This window comes from Chrysoperla carnea, chromosome X (assembly GCF_905475395.1).
Source record: "Chrysoperla carnea chromosome X, inChrCarn1.1, whole genome shotgun sequence".
Classification (NCBI taxonomy): domain Eukaryota; kingdom Metazoa; phylum Arthropoda; class Insecta; order Neuroptera; family Chrysopidae; genus Chrysoperla; species Chrysoperla carnea.
In genome coordinates this window covers 16,008,875-16,027,323 of record NC_058342.1, presented here as the reverse complement: position 1 = coordinate 16,027,323, position 18,449 = coordinate 16,008,875, and the positions used below count along the sequence as shown (strand labels likewise).

Below are 18,449 nucleotides of genomic sequence, written 5' to 3'. Positions count from 1 at the left end.
GCGAAACATATAAAATATATAGGGATATATATATATATAAAATATATATTGGTTCGGATTGGTTAGAATGATTTAAACAATGATTCTGGAGTTTTACCGTTTCGATATTGGTTTTTTTCGACTTGCAAAATAACTAAATCTATAAATCCATATCACATACCTCGGTTTTCGAAGAGGCCAAGTTTACGCTACCCCTTTACTGTAATATAAATATTATAAAAGATAATAAATGAGAACTCTAGGATATTTCGAAATAAATTTCGATTTTTGCCCCAATTTCCTAGATCAATTTTTTGTATTATATAAATACGTATTTCGACTAACAAGTTTTCATCATCAGTATGAATTAACTAATCGTAATTATTCTTATTGTGTATGTTACTCGTTGCTAATTTGAAAAAATCGAAATTTATTCCTTTACTGTAAGAAATAAAGCCGGAAAAAGGTCATAAGATTGCAATCCTATGGAACAATATGATGTTTTATGGGACCCGGCTCAAAATGTTTGTATGCGTGTGTGAAGCAAAGTCATATTGGTTAGAAAGAGTGCTTTTATTATGCGCATGCCTGCACGCGCTTAGAAGTTCGCCCAAGCTAATTCTGTTGAAAAATCATGAAAGAGAAAACAGTCATTGGAACATTTGGAACATGACATTTTTCCTAAAACTTACCGTTTTTGTGATACAAGTGATTGAAAAAAAAACCTAATTTTGATGAAAATTTGATATTGTCGAAATTTACGAATATTGTGTTGCTTCGATCAAATATTTGACTTCAAACTTGTTATATCTCTTATTATGAATGATTTTGTTTCTTGGCTCTTTTCACTTCTCCTCAACGTTTTTAAAATATAAGCGTTATAAAGAAAAATTTGCATTTTTAAGCTAAAATTTTGTTATCAACAAAATTGACGATTATCGTATGATTTTGCCTAACTATTCAATTTAAAAACGATTAAAATTCATATTTTGGACTATTCCAACAACTTTTTGTGGCTTGTAATTTTTCATCTTACCTCACCATTTTCGAGATATATGCGTTAAAAAAAAGCGTTAAGCGCATGGCAAGACATAAAAAGTTCTTAGAAGAGTCTAAAATATATATGTTGATGACAAAATTTCAGCTTAAAACTGCGATTATATTATATTATAAAACTGTGAGATGAGGTGAAAAGAGTCAAAAGATAAAGCTTGTTTAAAATCTTCCAAAATATGACATACAACAAGTTTGAAATCAAATATTTGATCGAAACCACACAAATTGTTAATTTCGGCAATATCAAATGTTCATCAAAATTAAGTTTTTTTTCAGTCATTTGTATCTCAAAAACGGTGAATTTTAGGAAAAATGTCATGATTGTTTTCTCTTTTATGATTTTTCAGCAGAATTAGCTTGGGCAAACTTCTAAGCGCGAGCGGATATACGCATAGTAAAAACACACTTTCTAACAAATATGACTTTGATCCTCACACTCATACAAACATTTTGAGCGGAATCCCACAAAAATTCATCTTCATATAATTGCAACCTTAATTGCTTCATTTTCAACAATACTATGAAACACACAAGTTATTTAATTAGCTCTATTATTTTAAATGAAAAACCCTTTATTTGTGCCAAATTTTGTGCCGTTAAATGTATTTTACCTAAATTTATTTGCATTTTCATACAGCCTTTAAAAGCACGCAATAGTAATTCGAATGAAAAGAACGTCTTCAGAATCATTCGTACTGGCAGTATCTTCGAAAACGACTGTGATAACAAACAAAACTCAAAACAATATTTCGGGAATGAAAAAAGCAAAAATTCTGAAACCCTATATCCAATACCCAGTACCAGTACCCAGTATTACGAACCTAGCAATAATGTATCCATCGCGGGTCATTCAAAAGACTACCTCGAAAATGAACGAGCAAGTGAAAATGCAAGAAGTTATAAGAAGGCAAGCAATTCTAATGAAAAGAATAGCATCGGAACCAACAAGTTTTTCAATTTCGACATCGTAAGCTCCGAAATTACAGTATGTGAAACCACCTGTAAAAGAATTTATAATACCGAAGTTACGTCAGATTGTCCCGAAATGGTAGGTAGACAGAGTAGCAGCACATCAACATCAGAAATGTTTGAATACAAGCATGAGGTTTCTCGAACACAAAGAGAATTAATTCGTACTAATCGGAACTTAAAAATTGATAATAATGAACCAGTTCATTCGACTACCATATCAGAAATGGACACACAAGATGATGATGTTCAAATGCCCGATCATAGTACAATGTCCGATCATAGTTCAATATTTGATGAGATATTCGAAGATTTGATACAAGATAGTAGCCCTAATTTCGATGATAATACAAAGGATGATCATACAGATACAGAAAATCATGTAATTAGTTACGGAATTAAGCGTCGTTCTGATGATACATTGAAACCATTCCAAGCGAAATATCCTCGAACATATTCTGATATATCCTGTTTTAATCCTGAAACAAAACTCGAAGATTATTCCTATCCCGAAAGCGAAGAAGAAAATTTTCCCATCCTTTCAAACGAAGATTGTATAGATAGTAAGATAAAAATTTATAATTAATAAGTTTTGTTAAAAATTCATAATTAATCGAGGAAATAAAACCGGAAAATAGTCCATGAAAGGATTTCGTGCCAGTAGATTTTTATAGGAGCCGTTGAAAAATGATTGTCTGAGTGTTACTCAAAATCATATTCGTGCGAACTGAAGTTTTTTTTTATTTACGCCCATAAAGTGGGACAGATTGTACCCTATTTCCCGACACCACGTTCTCTTTAAAAAAATATTTGATTTTACTTTTTGGACGATTTTATACATTTTTTTATCCTTAAAATTTTTTACGTAACCTCGCCCTTTTCGAGATATAAGCATTTGAAAAAAAAAATTCGGATTTTCGCCGAAAACACGTTATTGACGAAAATAAAGATTATTTTATGGTTGCGGTCTAAAATTTAATTTGAAAGTCATTATATATTATACTAGGAGCCAAACCCTGCGTTGCTCGGGTTAAAATACATCGCATGTTTGGTATAAATAATACTTAAGGATCCAATTTGATTAATATGCTTTCTATTTATTCTCGCTTTGGTTTCTTTTTAGATCCAAACTTTGTGGTTTCCCAAGAAAGACTTGCTCAAGTCGCCAAAAGAGCCTCCTATTACACACCGAGGTTGTTCTAGAGGCTTCTGATTAAAAGAATGTTCGAAAGAAGGGTTTTATTCTATTCTATTAGCTTCTATTGTCCTTTTTCTTGTTAGAAAATAGTTTAGTTTAGTAAAATTTATATCCAGACAGAATATTTTAATATAAATAACTTACTTTTAACAGTAAAACCCTTGAAAAAACAATAAACTGAAATTAAAATATTTAAATTTCGGAAGAAGGTCCAGAAATATCGTGTCCTGTTCTGGGTTGATAGTTCTATTGGACGTCCCGAGATGGCACTAACAGCTCTCGACGGTCAGTTTAAAGTTGATCATGATTATAGTTGTCGGTTTAAACAAACTTTCTAGACAAAATGGATACTTTTCCATTTGATTGAATGAGCCTAAAAATTCCATTTTAAAATTGGCATATCTCGGTCAACGCTAGAAAGTTGAAAATGTGCAAAAATACTTTAACTAGAACTCTTAAATTGAATTTTTTTTATTTGATGCATGTTGTTTTTTTGTAATTTGTAAAAAACTGATTAAAACCCCCAACTTTCCCCCAAAAAAGGGGATTAATAAAGGGGGATGCATTAATTTTTTCCTTGTAGATATTTATTTTCATTGTACTACAAACCACAAAATAATCTTTATTTTCGTCAATAATGAGTTTTCGCCGAAAATCCGCATTCCGGAAGTATTTTTATACCATGCTTATGAAATAAATATACATGGTATATTAAGTTTAGTCCCAAGTTTGTAACGCTTAGAAATATTGATACTATGAACAAAATTTTGGTATAGGTGTTCATAAAATCACCTAATTGGTCCATTTCCGGTTGTTTGTCAGTCTGTCTTTCGTCTGTCATCACGATTACTCAAAAACGAAAAGAGATATCAAGCTGAAATTTTTATAGCGTGCTAAGGACGTAAAAAATGAGGTGAAGTTCGTAAATGAGCAACATAGGTCAATTAGGTCTTGAATCCGTAGAACCCATCTTGTAAACCGTTAGAGATAAAACAAGTGTCTAAATGTAAAAAATGTTCCTTATAAAAAAATAAACAACTTTTGTTTGAAACATTTTCTTGTAAACATCACTGTTTACCCACGAGAGCGCCCATTTGGTGAAAATTTTGTAGTATGTATTAATATGGAAATATCAGTTATGTGTGTGTGCCTTTTTAACAGTGGAAATCTTTCTTTATTTACGTGACGTCAAAAAACAAACGATTGCGTCATCAAAACTGTCCATACATGGTATTTCAACAATTAACTCAATTGTTTATTTTCACTTGTTTTTTTTTTCAAATACTATATCTAAAACAAGTGAAAACAAACAATTGACTGAGTTAATTGTTGAAATACCATGCATAAATAGTGTTGATTACTCTATCACATTGCACATACATATACAATTTATATATTACATACTATACAATTTACGCCTAGTTTGCGCCCTCAAGGATAAACAGTGATGTTTACGAAAAAATGTTTCTAACTAAATGTTTATTTTTTTATAAGGAACATTTTTACATTTAAACTTTTTTTCTATCTCTTACGGTTTACAAGATGGGTCCTACTGACCCATAGGTCAAGACCCAATTGACCTATGTTGCTCGTTTACGAACTCGACCTCACTTTTTATGTCCTGAGTACGCAGTAAAAATTTCAGCTTGATATCTTTTTTCGTTTTTGAGATATCGTGCCCACAGACGGACGGACGGACAACCGGAAATAGACTAACTTGGTGATTTTATGAACACCTATACAAAAATTTTGGTAGCATCAATATTTTTAAGCGCTACAAACTTGGGACTAAACTTAGTATACCTTGCATATTACATATATGCATGGTATAAAAAGTCAAGGTTCAATAAATGTTTAGAGTCACCCAAAATATAAAATCCAATAGTTATTTTAAATTGTTTTAATGAATACAAATGTGGTATCCGGAAATAGGGTACTTCTGTTGTCTCACTCTATGAGCATAAATGTGATTTTGTTAAGTGCACTCAAACATTCTCAAAAGACTCCCATAAAAGTCTACTAGCGCGAAATGGATTTCTGGATCAAATGCATTATTTCGTCGGTTAAATATTTGCAGGTATTAATATTACGCATTGTCAAAGAAAATCGGAAATTTTCGAATATTTTCCAACATTTTATATTAAAATTATTGTTTTCTTTATCAACACTGAAGTTGAATAAATCTAGAGGATTTCGATAATAAATTTTTGCAAATGGCTAATTTAAAAAAAAAAATAGATTTCTTTTGTTGTTAAAAATACAGAATAGGAGTTTTTCGGTCTGGAACGATCCGCGCGACTTTCTGCACGCGATTTTATCTTTACATTGTTTTCTTTGGTGACGTTTTCTTGAATATCTCTGCTTTTATTAATTGGATTGAGATGAATAAAAAAAAAAAAATTGTTTGCTAAGAATTTTTGTTACAGGTTTTTGTTTGTACTTTCGGATCGTGAGAACGATTTGTTTTCGAAAACTTGATTATGAGCCGAAACATTGCAAAACAAAAATGCAAAAAACTCGGAAAAATACCTAATTTGCATCATTAAAAGGTACAAATATTGACAATTTTCATTATAATGAAAATCTGAATATTTTTGAGTTATTGCGTTTTTATTTTGCAGCTCATAATCAGTTTTTGAAAAAAATTGTTCGCACGACCCGAAAGTACTTGCAAAAACCTGCAATTAAAAAAAAAAAAATTAAAGTCTAACGATTTGTCTGAACTGTACGAGCTGTTGAAATTTTCAAGAAAAATTTGTTTTTCTCAAAATTGAGGTTAGGTATCGGACTAAAACTACCTACTTTTTTTATTATAATAAGTTACATATTTTTCCAGAATTTCAACTCAATTGCTTTTTTTTCGAAAAGTTATTAGAGAAAGTCGAAAATGTGAGGTTAAAGTGGTTTTCTTGAGATTTTGATGTTATTTTGCTATGTTTATTGTTCAATAGCGGGAAGGTCGATGCAGAAATTCTTAACAAGCAATTCTTTTCTTTTATTCGTCTGAATCCGATCAAGAAAAGCAGAGATATTTAAGAAAACAGTGTAGAGATAAAACCGTGTGCAGAGGGTCGCGTGAATCGTTCCGGACCCGGAAAATTCCTTTTCTGTATTTTTAACAACAAAAGTAACCTCTTTAAAAAAAATTTGCCATTTGCAAAAATTTATCGAATTCATTATCGAAATCCGCTAGATTTATTCAACTACTGTTTAGAATACACTCTTCAAAATTCTAGTCGGAGATTTTTTTAACTAATTTACGCACGTGAAAGCAAATTCGATACTTAATTTTTCTTAAACAGTAAGTACGTAATTCAATTAAAAAGGCTCATATGGGAAAGAGAAAGTTTTGCGTAAAAGCGCATTCTGAAGGTTTAAATTACAATAAGTTTTTACTAAAATGTTTAAAGAAGTTGAAGTGTCGAACTAGCTTTGACAGTGCTTAACTTGGTTAAAAAAATCTCGAACCAAAAGTGCATTAAAAAAAAACGGACAAATTATGAGTGATTTAATAAAAATGAAATACAATTTTTATTAAAATGTTTTTAAAAAAAGTTTTTTTTATAATAATGGGATTTAACCTCACTATTTCTTACACTACATTCGAATATACAATTAATTTTATGATGTGAGTGAAGTCGGTTACTTCGTTCTTATCCAAGCGACGACCATGTGATCAATTTACCGCCCCACTTACTTTTTTGTACACACTTCCGCTGCCTGGATTCGAACTCGCAACCTCCCATCCAGTAGTCATAGCAAGTTAAAACGCGTTAACAAGCTCGGCAATTAGGCGGTTAATTTTTTTTCTTATTACCATGATACTTTAAATACAGATAAAAATAAGTAAATACAGAACCCTACAATAGACCTTTTTCGTGAAAAACAGAAATGCTTTTTGATAATTTGTTATAAAATATAGGTCGAGTAGAGCCTGTAACTCAAAAATTACGCAATTTTAACAATAAAAACACTATGAAAAAAATTGTTAAAAAGTCACAATATTTGAAATATTTTAAAACGATTTTTTTTTTGCTCCACCGCACACGTGATCTGTGATGTCAATCCGACAAGCAATGACAATAAAACAGTCTCAACAGTTATTAATATATCACTATTGTCAACTTTAAATGACGTCAAACGAACCTTCGTGTAACATCGTGAGTTTCCGGATCGTTTTCGCCAATTTGAATTTTAATGATTTTCATTGCCTGTTTATTCGGTCATATGGCTTCAAAAAAATCGGAGAAAAAAATTAGCCCATTTATCAAGACATTTACTTTCATTTAAAAAAAAATGTGAAAAAAGTCTATTATCAATGTTTTAGGAGTCTTAAAGATTCATTATTTTGTCTCCTACAATTGCTATTCAACATTAAAATTTGAATTTATGTTACAGTTTTATACGATGAAAAAGAACCTGATTGGATTGTAAATGAACCATTACCTTCATTAACACAACGTATTGGCATCGACTACGTGTCATTCACAGGTAATTTTATCTAATATACAAAAATATGACAAAATTTTAGTTGTAAGGTAAGATGGGTAAAGTATAAAAATAAACTTAGAACAGTTAGCTTTTTATTATATTAAAGATACAGATAAGATACAGAAGATTTCTAGAGTATAATATGTCGATAATATAGGAATTATAACTACAATAACTAATCAAATGAATGGTCAAAATACTTTTTTTTTAAATATAATTTTACTAGAGTGATACCCACCCGCTTCGCTGGGTTTAAAAGTAAAGATTGATAAAGATTGCTCTCGCTTACCCCCTTTCTATAACACTCGAAATAATGATAAGGATTGTTTTACACAGGTAAAATATATGTATGCTTTTCTATTTTTTTAAATGTATAATAGCAATTATTCATTGAGTATGTCAGAGAAAATGGCCGTGAAATATTTTATATTGACTATTTTTACAGAAATCTGTACTTTGTGGTAATGTCAAATGACTACTTTTTCAGAAATCTGTAATTAATGATAATGTCAAATGTCAAATTAAATTAAATTTATTTATTTTTTTTTTTAATATATCTTTATAAATTATAGTTAATGTGTTACTCTGATATATCAGCTATATTGCTTCGTTTCATTAAAAACCATTCGCTAGTTTAAGCGTGAAAGCGTAACAAACAAACAAACATGCTTACTTTCGCATTTATAATATATAATTTTATGTATTAGTAATTGTTATAAAATCAGTTTAATTATTATGGTAAATTATGGTAATGTGTGTATTAAAATTTGTACGTTATTTAAAATTTTAAAAAAAAGATTGTCTGTTGACGACCCATGCTACCTTAATGTGCTGTACTATATTATTATCGATATACATGGAGACTACTAAATGCCTCGAGGATGCCTTATTACCTTTCTCTAGAAAAACAATCCATGTAGAATATACATGAGTGGAAACCCGTGGCTTTTTGAGAGACTTCTAAATGAATCTGGGTTCGTTTTACTTTAGTGAATTTTTTTTAAAAATATGAAACAAAAAGAATTTTTTGTATTTTTAGACCAAGAAAATTTCAAAAATGACCAATTCGATTCGCTTTTCTAACGCAGCTCCTATGCTACGAATTTTTGTTCCATAATATTTGTGTATTAAGTAAGTACGAGCTTCAGGGAAATTTTGGATAAAAGGCTTGATTTTTTTATATGAAGTTGGACTAAATCTAATTCAATTCCAAAAATTTTAGGGGGGGGGGGGGAGTTGTCCGATTATTATTGAAATAAAAAAATGACTTCAAAAGTAGGCTTATTAAACATTGGTTTTATAGTAAAACGATAGATGGATGATATGTTTTCATAGATTTATCCAAAACTAGTCGGTGGAAATTAAAAAAAAAAACTATTTAAATTAAAGTAATTTTCAAAATATCGAAAATTGAAAATTTTGTTTAATTATATTTATCTTTGGATGTTACGAAGAACAAGGCAGATATCGAAAAATTGTATTCTTACTTTTCGTCTACATTCATAAAGTTCATCATCAAAGTTGAAAATAAGGTACAAATAATATGAACCACAAGTCTAAACTTGCCTTGGCGCTCGTACTACCTTAACTATTTTGGTTCAGAAATAATTTTAGAATAACATATAATTTATATTTTCAGATCTTCTACGAGGCCAATATTTAATAAAATTACAAGCCGCAGAAAATTGGGGATGGGAAACAAGCACATTGGCTTATTTTTCAATCAACTCGTTATCGAATAACGAATACCGATTCATCAAAGAATTTGTATTGACGTTTCCACAGGATATTAAACCCGGTGATCTTGTATTAATACGTGATAACGTTAATGCATATCAAATACGTTATAATTTATCGCAATTCATTGCAATGCATTATAGAACGGGAGATTTTGAACTTGATTTTAACACGGTAGCAATACCCGATAATGTTTGTGAGGCGATACGTACGAATTTTAAACAACGAAAAGAATTTACTATTACTGAAGCCCAACCATCAGATGTGACGGAAACACCGGCGAAATCTGAAGACGGTGGATCTGCGAATACTGATGTGAACAAACCTGTTATAAAGAAAGGGGTAAGTTTTCTCGATTAAATTCATCGGCACAGAATTCAACGTGAAAACTAGTATACATGATTTTTATACCCTATTGTCAATCCCAGTGGCTCAGTTGGTTAAGGCATATGCATGAAGGAGATACACTCATCCTCTGAAAATAATTGAGGAGCTGATAAGTAAAATTATCAACGAAAAAGGTGGTAAAAGCTCTTTAGCCTAAGTGTGTTCTTCTTGGGCAGCCTATATAACCTAACCTATACCCTGTTTTATATGAAATCCAGGTATACTAATTTTAGTCCTAAGTTTGTAACGCTTAGAAATATATGATGATACCGACAAAATTGTGGTATAAGTGTTTATAAAATCACCTAATTAGTCCATTTCCGGTTGCCTGTCTGTCGTCTGTCCGTCTGTCATCACGATAAAGCAAAAACGAAAAGAGATGTCGAGTTCGTAAATGAGCAACATAGGTCAATTGGGTCTTAGATCCGTAGGACACATTTTGTAAACCGTTAGAGATAGAACAAAAGTTTAAAGATAAAAAATGTTCCTTATAAAAAAAAAAAAAAAAAAAAAACTTTTGTTTAAAAATTGTATAGTATGTATTATATGGGAATATCAGTTATTTTTGTTTGACATGTATGACAATCAACACTGTCTATACATGGTATTTCAACAACTAACTCTGTCAATTGTTTGTTGTCACTTGTTAGTCTTAATGATTTGGACTTTCTACTTTTCCAATCAAAGTCTGTAGCCGTCCAAAGCTTCCTCTTAGGTGGAGAGAAAATATTATTGTGTTCTGAACTAATTAGTGCCTTCATTGGTAAACTATAGTGTTGACAAAAAAATGTTTCAAACTAATGCTGTTTATTTTTGTAGAAATATTTTTTACATTTAAAATTTTGTTGTATCTTACGGTTTATAAGATGGGTTTTACGGACCCAAAAACGTACAGATTTTTGGTTTTAACTTCATAATGTCAGCTTTCAACAATACAGTCGAACAGTTTTTATAAAGATTCACTGACTGGCCCTGGATTCCGAAGAAAATCTTACGGCGCTTCTCTATTTCTAGAAATTCTTCGAAAAGTTTTTAAAACTAGAAGAAATGTAGGCCGGAAGGCCACCATAAATATATTGATATTTTAAACCTTTGTAATTTATTTAAAACTAGCTTGATACCCGCCCGCTTCACTGGGCTTAAAAGGAAAAACCACTGCTTTATAGCCTCCGCCTCTCTTGATATGCACAGTTTTCAATTTTGTTAAATGTAAAATAGTCATAATTCATTGAGTATGTCAGAAAAGTTGGCCATGAATTGTTTGACATTTACTATTTTAAATTTGTACTGAATTCTTTAATTTATGCTTTAAAATGATGATCATAGATCTGGTCCATCTATAATCATCATTTTGAACCATAAATTAAAGATTTTTGTAAAAATTTAAAATAGTAAATGTCAAATTAAATTAAATTAATTAATTTTTTTTAAATATATTTTTATAAATTATAGCTCATGTGTTATTCTGATGTATGAGCTATATTGTTGTACAGTTTAATCAAAAACCATTCGCTAGTTTTAGCGTGAAAGCGTAACAAACAAACAAACATCCTTATTTTTCATTTCCTTATTATTCAACTTAGTGTATATATATGGTATTTCAACAATTAACACAGTCAATTGTTTATTTTCACTTGTTTTCATTAATTTTCTCTCTTTCTTTTTTAGAATAGTTTGGCCGATATCAAGAAACGTGCCCGAGAAAATAAGGGAGGCAAAAATATCACCATTGAAATATACGATCCCTATGAAAAATCAGCCGGTTCCATAAACTCTATACGGAAATCAACTGGTCTAATTACAAATATTGACGAGTCGGATTCGCATGAATGTATATGGGATTCAAATTATCCAGAAAATCCATTTAGGCTTTCTAGCGTCATTCGCAGGTATACTTAAAATTTCATTTATTATTGTTAGCTTTCATTCGTAAGATTTTCTCTAACAGGGGTGGGGTGAAATTTTGATATCAACGTGCTATTTTTTCTAAAGAAATATTTAATTAGGCCATAAACGTGTCGTCAAATAGTTTTGACTTTTATAACGTTTCCTACGCAATATTGGGCAAAACCATCTAAACCTCCCGGGACGGCTTAAAATATTATATATAATAATCTCGATAATTGGGACTTAAAACCAGGACCATTCTGAAAACTGGGATTGTATGGAAAAATTCAATATAATTTATAAATAAAATAAAACTGAAAAAACACCATTGGAATGAATCTGTGTATTTAAGGTAGTATGGGCAAAATATAAAAATAAACTTTTTTTAGTTTATTTCTGTATTTCATTTCACTTGCAATTATTTCCTTTTGCTCTGGTTCAAAATGCCAAGTATAGTCCAAATTGCCAAGTTTACCCGCCTTTGTTCGTAATATAATACTTCATAGTGAACTTTTTGATCGGTGGTGTGCCTAAAATATTGTGGAGCGTGCCATTGGTTCGCCATCTCTAAGTACTTCTTATACTATGCAATATGAAATATATCAAGGTAATAAAGTTTAGTCCCAAGTTCGTAAAGCTTAAAAATATTGATGCTACGAACAAAATTTTGGTATAAGTTTTTATAAAATCACCTAATTAGTCCACTTTCGGTGGTCTGTCTCTCAACACGATAGCTCAAAAACGAAAAAAGATATCAAGCTGAAATTTTTATATCGTGCCCAGGACGTAAAAAGTGAGGTCGAGTTCGTAAATGAGTAACATAGGTCAATTGTGTCTTGGGTCCGTAGGATCCATCTTGTAAATCGTTAGAAATAGAACAAAAATGTTCCGTGTAAAAAAAATAAACAACTTTTGTTTGAAACATTTTTTCGTAAACATTACTGTTTACCTGTGAGGTCGCAAATTAGGCTCAAATATAAACCCACATAGAATATTTTCCTGAAAACCTGGGAGCTTACAGTGAAGAACAGGGGGAGCGGTTTCACCAGGATGTCCGCGATATCGAGAGACGATACCAAGGAAGATGGGATGACACTATGCTTGAAGGCTACTGTATAATTTTTAATAAACGAGTGCTTTTACCTATAACGAGTGTTTCTGAAATCAGCGCATCCTAAAACATATAATTTAGTAAAAATATCTCATGCAGCTGACAAAAAAATTTTTTTTTGCAGACCAGTGTAATTATAGTTCATTACTTACACATAATGTTCTACTGCATGTATACACTTGATACGTTTATCATACTTTCATGAAACACCGCATTCACTCGAAGGAAAACAATAAAATTTTACTGGCGAATTGACTTGGTGCTTCCGACGTCATTTTTCTGTACACCCTTTGATACAACAAGACTTTACGGATGAAGATTTATATAATTAAAAATAAATAAACGAAATATCAAGTGCTTTTGCCTTACTTTTTTACCCGAATTTTGTACGTTTTTATCACCAGTTAGCGTGACAGTCTTACGCACGATATTCTGTTTCTAGATAGAGGAGGAGTATTTTTGATGCGCTCAATTAGCTTATCTTTATTATAAATACCATCAAAAAGTAGGGGGCGCATGCTAACCAGGATTTCTTCTAAAACTCTCCCTATTGAAAAGGTTTACTATGCCGAGCACAATGACATTTACAGGGGCGTAACTTGCCGCGCTCGTAAGACAATTTTTGCCAACACATTTAACCATATTTATCGACCTTTTATTTCTGTATTTCATTGCACTTGCAATTTATTCCTTTTACTCTGGTTCGCTTGCAAAAAAACTTGAACCTTATTATAGTTTGTAACGATTAGAAATATTGATCATAAAAACAAAATTTTTATACAATCTTAATTCCCATGGGTGTTTTTGTTTTTTGTAGATTCGAAGAATATCAATTGTATGATCGTTGTGAAATTTTAACATCAAGGGAAGCCACAAAAGAGGAAATTCTTGTTGCGCACAGTGAAAAAGCATATACTTTATTAGAAACTTATGCTAATTCTGGAATCAATGCAGAGGGATACGAAACAGTATCTTCGTTATATGATGCGATTTTCATTAATGAGGTGAGTGTGTGTTACGTAATGTAACGAATATAAAATTTGGCAATTCATTTAAGGGCCTATGTCCCATTTAGACTTTCAAAAAACAAACTTTTTTATAAAAATAAATAAAAAAAATTATTTATTCCTAGCTTGATAGCCACTCGCTTAGGGTTTAAATTATTTGTACCTTATTTTCAACTTTGATGATGAATTTTGTTACAAATTCAAGAATGTAGACGAAAAGTAAGAATAAAATTTTTTCGGTATCTGCCTTGGTTTTCGATATGTTGAAAGCTAAATAATTAAACAAAATTTTCAATTTGTGATGTTTTGAATTAGTCAGGTTATCGAAAAAATTTATTCTTAATTTTCGTCTTATATTGTCAAGTTAAAACATTTTTTGTCCCTTCTACCGTGCTCATACATCCTTGACCATTTTTCGTATAAAATTTAAAATAATCAAAAATTCACCCTCATAGTCAAGATCGGATGACGCAACAGGGTTGGAATCCCTAAAACAGAAATGTAGACTGCCAATGAGCCCCCTCAACGATATCTGAAAGAAAAGTGCTGCGGGGAATTTTTCCCATGTCAGCCGCTACAGTTGGTAAAATTGAAATAGTCTATACACAGGGCGTTTAATTCTGACTTTTGCATAGTGCATCCCACGAGTATCATATAAAACTAGAGTACATAATATACTGAGAGAACATATACAGGATGTTCTGTTATTGATAGCACAAAATTATACCAGTAAAATAAGTTTATCAAGACAAATAGAAATGCTCTTTACCAAATTTCAATCTGAGGCCTAATTCGGAAGATGATATAATTGTCTGCTACCAATAAGAGAACACCCTGTATACATATATGTATACATTTAGCAATGTGTTTAAGAAAGGAAATTTAATTTCAAATAACTTTGGAAATAACCATTTTTCGTGTAAAAATAAACGAGTTATGCAATAAACAAAAAACCCTCAAATTCAAAATGACGAATGACGCAACAGGGTTGGAATCACGAAAATCAAAATTTGAATGCTCAACGATTTCCGAAGAAAAATTGCTGCGCGAAATATTTTTCATGTCAAATTTTAATTCAACGAGGCTATCAAAAGTCATCGTTTCCTGGGAAAATTTTTCAAGGATATAAAATTAAAACCCCATTTTGCTTAAAAAGCTTTGAGAAATTGAATCGCCTGGCATCGAATCGAACTTTTAACCACTTTTACATGTTGTTATTTTTATTTTTAGAATACGGCACGGGCGGCAAAATTTGCAGCAGGATCCTGTATTGAATTGGTTGATGCAATTTTATCAAATAAAGTACAGAATGGTTTTGCGGCCATAAGGCCGCCAGGGCATCATGCAATGTATAACGAATACAATGGCTATTGTTTCTTTAATAATGCTGTAATTGCTGCAAGGCATGCGATTAATAAATTTGGAACGAAACGTATATTGATTGTTGATTTCGATGTTCATCATGGACAAGGAACCCAGGATCAATTTTACGAATCTAAGAAGTATGTATTATGTTTAACTAGATTTTACCTAATTTTGAAAATTTAGGAATCAAACTAAATACAATCCTCTCACCCAAATATCCAAAGTAAAAAAATGCATGCATTCAGGAAAAAACTTTGGTGTCCATTTTCTCCAAAACTATTAAAAAACAGTGTGTTGAAAATTTTCAGGTTAACTTCAACTAGTAATTTTGTGAAACATTCTAGAAAAACAAAAAAAAATTCCAGAAAATACATTCGAAAATTTTGAAATTTTTCAAAGGATTTTGAAGACCTTCCTCACGGATATAAAAGGATGTTTAGAGAACAAAATGTTTCAAATTGTTTATTTTTTTATAAGAAATAACTTTTACATTTAAAATTTTGTTCTATTTCTAGAAAAGCAAAAATTTCTAGAAAATGTTTTCAAAAATTTTCGAAAACTACGAAATTTAAAAATCAATTAGAAAAATCGATTTTTAAAGAAGTAACTATCGATTTTTTTCACATCCCTAACCCAAAAAATTCTGTACCCGACGCCCTGCAGGTTTTTGCAGACGTAAATAACATGTATGAAGGTTTCATTATCCTTCATATAGTGTTCAATCATCAGTGTCTTGTCAAGAAGGGTGGTGCCAAACATGCGCTAGTAAATTTCAGGCGAGTTATACACGGAACATCTTACTATGAAAATGACAGGTTCGGGTAAAAAGGGTGTTTAAGACAATCCCTCTCATGCCAAAGCGTATACTGCTTCGTTCCTTTTAACGCCAGAGTGGCCCGATACCTAAATCAGCCTGAATATATTGCCAGGCGATTCAGTTCCTCGAAGAGTCGCCTGACAGAGATTGACGTACGAACAGTTCTATCGACATCCTAATACAAGCTTGATATGGGTGGTGAACTGTAAAGATAATCTAGAGAATTTTAGAGCGAGAATTGGTACAATGTTTTAGAGCACAAACATTACTTGGCATCTAAGTGAATCGTTTGTAAACCGCTGCACTTGACAATAAATTCAAAAAACTCCTTACTCAAACTTCGCCACAGTATCGTCCCCAGTTTCTAGACTAAAGTCGAACAATTTCAATTAAATACCTTAAATAAAATAAAAAATTAATGCATCTTTGAAATTTTCCACAGTTGTTTATTAGGTTGTAAAAATTCGTAAGAAAAAGTCGATCTCTCAGGTTCGTACCTAATCCCCATTTTTGAGGGGAGTAGTTGGAGGTTTTAATCAGTTTTTTACAAATAACAAAAAACTATGCATTAAATAAAAAAAAAGTTCAAACAAAATTTCTAGCTGATTCTAGTATTTGTACACATTTTCGTTTTATTTTCGACTTTCTAGCTTCAAAATTGATCGAGATATGTCAATTATTTTGCTCATTCAATCAAATGAAAAGTTGATAGAGATAGAGATAGAAAAAAGTTTAAATATAAAAGTCATTCTTTATAAAGAAATTAACAACTTTTATTTGAATCATTCTTCTGAAAACATCACTGTTTACCCGTGAGGGCCCAACTTAGGAAAAAACTTTGGTGTCCATTTTCTCAAAGCTATAGAAAATAAGTTAAAACAAACAATTGACTGAGTTTATTGTTGAAATTCCATGTATAGACAGTGTAGATTACTCACATGACACATACATACCTGCCACATATATATAACTGGTATTCTCATATAATACATACTATACAATTTACACATAATTTGCGCTCTCACGGGTAAACAATGATATTTACGAAAAAATGTTTCAAACAAAAGTTGTTTATTTTTTTATAAGGAACTTTTTTTACATTTAAACTTTTGTCCTATCTCTAACGGTTTACAAAATGGGTCCTACGGACCCAAGATCCAATTGGCCTATGTTGCTCATTTATGAACTCAGCCTCACTTTTTACGTTCTAAGCACCCTATAAAAATTTCTTCTTGATATCTTTTTTCGTTTTTGAGTTATCGTGATGACAGACAGACAGACGAAAGACAGACAGACAGACACACGGAAATGGACTAATTAGATGATTCTATGAACACCTATACAAAAATTTTTTTCGTAGGATCAATATTTTTAAGCGTTACAAACTTAATATACTATGTATATTTCATATACATGGTATAAAAAGTGTGTTGAAAATTTACAGATTAACTTCAACTAGTGATTTTGTGAAACATAAGATAAACAAATTCCAAAAAATACTTGCGAAAATTTCGCAATTTTCGAAAATTTTGTACTCATTTTTTCAGATGAAAAAAAAAAAAAAAAAATCTTGTAAACCGTTAAAGATAGAACAAAAATTTAAATGTAAAAGTTATTTCTTAAAATTAGATAAACAATTTTTTTTTAAATTATATTTTTGTTAAACATCCCTTTTTACCCGTGAGGGGGGCGTCTCCAAATTAATTTAAAAAATTTTGAATATTTCGAAAGTATTTTCTGGAATATATTTTGTTTTTTAGAATGTTTCACAAAACCACTAGTTGAAGTTAACCTGAAAATTTCCAGCACACTTTTTTTTATAGTTTTGGAGAAAATGGGCACCAAAGTATCTCTAACGGTTTACAAGATGAATAATTTTTCATTTGATTGAATGAGCAAAAAAAAAAGATATGGCATATCTCGATCAATTTTGAAGCTAGAAATCCGAAAATAAAACGAAAATGTGCTCAAATACTTCAACTAGAACTCTTGTCTAAACTTATTTATTTATTGCATAGTTTTTTTTTTAATTTGTAAAAAATTTATTTAAACCCCTTAACTACCCCCCAAAAATGCGAGTACGCCCTTGAGAGGTCGACTTTTTTTTTACATTTCAAAGATTAATTTTTTTCCTTTAGATATTTAGTTTAATTGTACTATTAATGTTTCAGTGTATTATATTTTTCAATTCATCGATACGAATATGGACGTTTCTGGCCAAATTTACGTCGATCTGACTTTGATTACATTGGAGAGGGTGCAGGTACTGGATATAATTTTAACGTTCCATTAAACGAGACTGGAATGACAGATGCTGATTACTTAACCATCTTTAATACTGTGTTAATGCCAGTGGCCTACGAGGTAATATTTTTTTAATTCAACAAAGGAACTTAGGAACATTTATTGACGATTTGTTTTTCCTTCGGAAAATCGAATAGATCC

General features: G+C 30.9%; 1 protein-coding gene across 4 annotated transcripts in view; it reads left to right on the top strand.

The window, feature by feature from the left end:
- LOC123302324 (histone deacetylase 6) overlaps positions 1-18,449 on the top strand; it is a 53,552-nt gene that overhangs the window by 16,476 nt on the left and 18,627 nt on the right. For all 4 annotated transcript variants that reach the window (XM_044885208.1, XM_044885206.1, XM_044885205.1 and 1 more), the window contains 6 exons: positions 7,601-7,693; positions 9,333-9,772; positions 11,486-11,706; positions 13,633-13,819; positions 15,053-15,324; positions 18,176-18,368. In XM_044885208.1, the coding sequence (XP_044741143.1) occupies positions 9,563-9,772; positions 11,486-11,706; positions 13,633-13,819; positions 15,053-15,324; positions 18,176-18,368 (1,083 nt within the window). In that variant the 5' untranslated portion in view covers positions 7,601-7,693; positions 9,333-9,562. The remainder of the gene's footprint in view (positions 1-7,600; positions 7,694-9,332; positions 9,773-11,485; positions 11,707-13,632; positions 13,820-15,052; positions 15,325-18,175; positions 18,369-18,449) is intronic.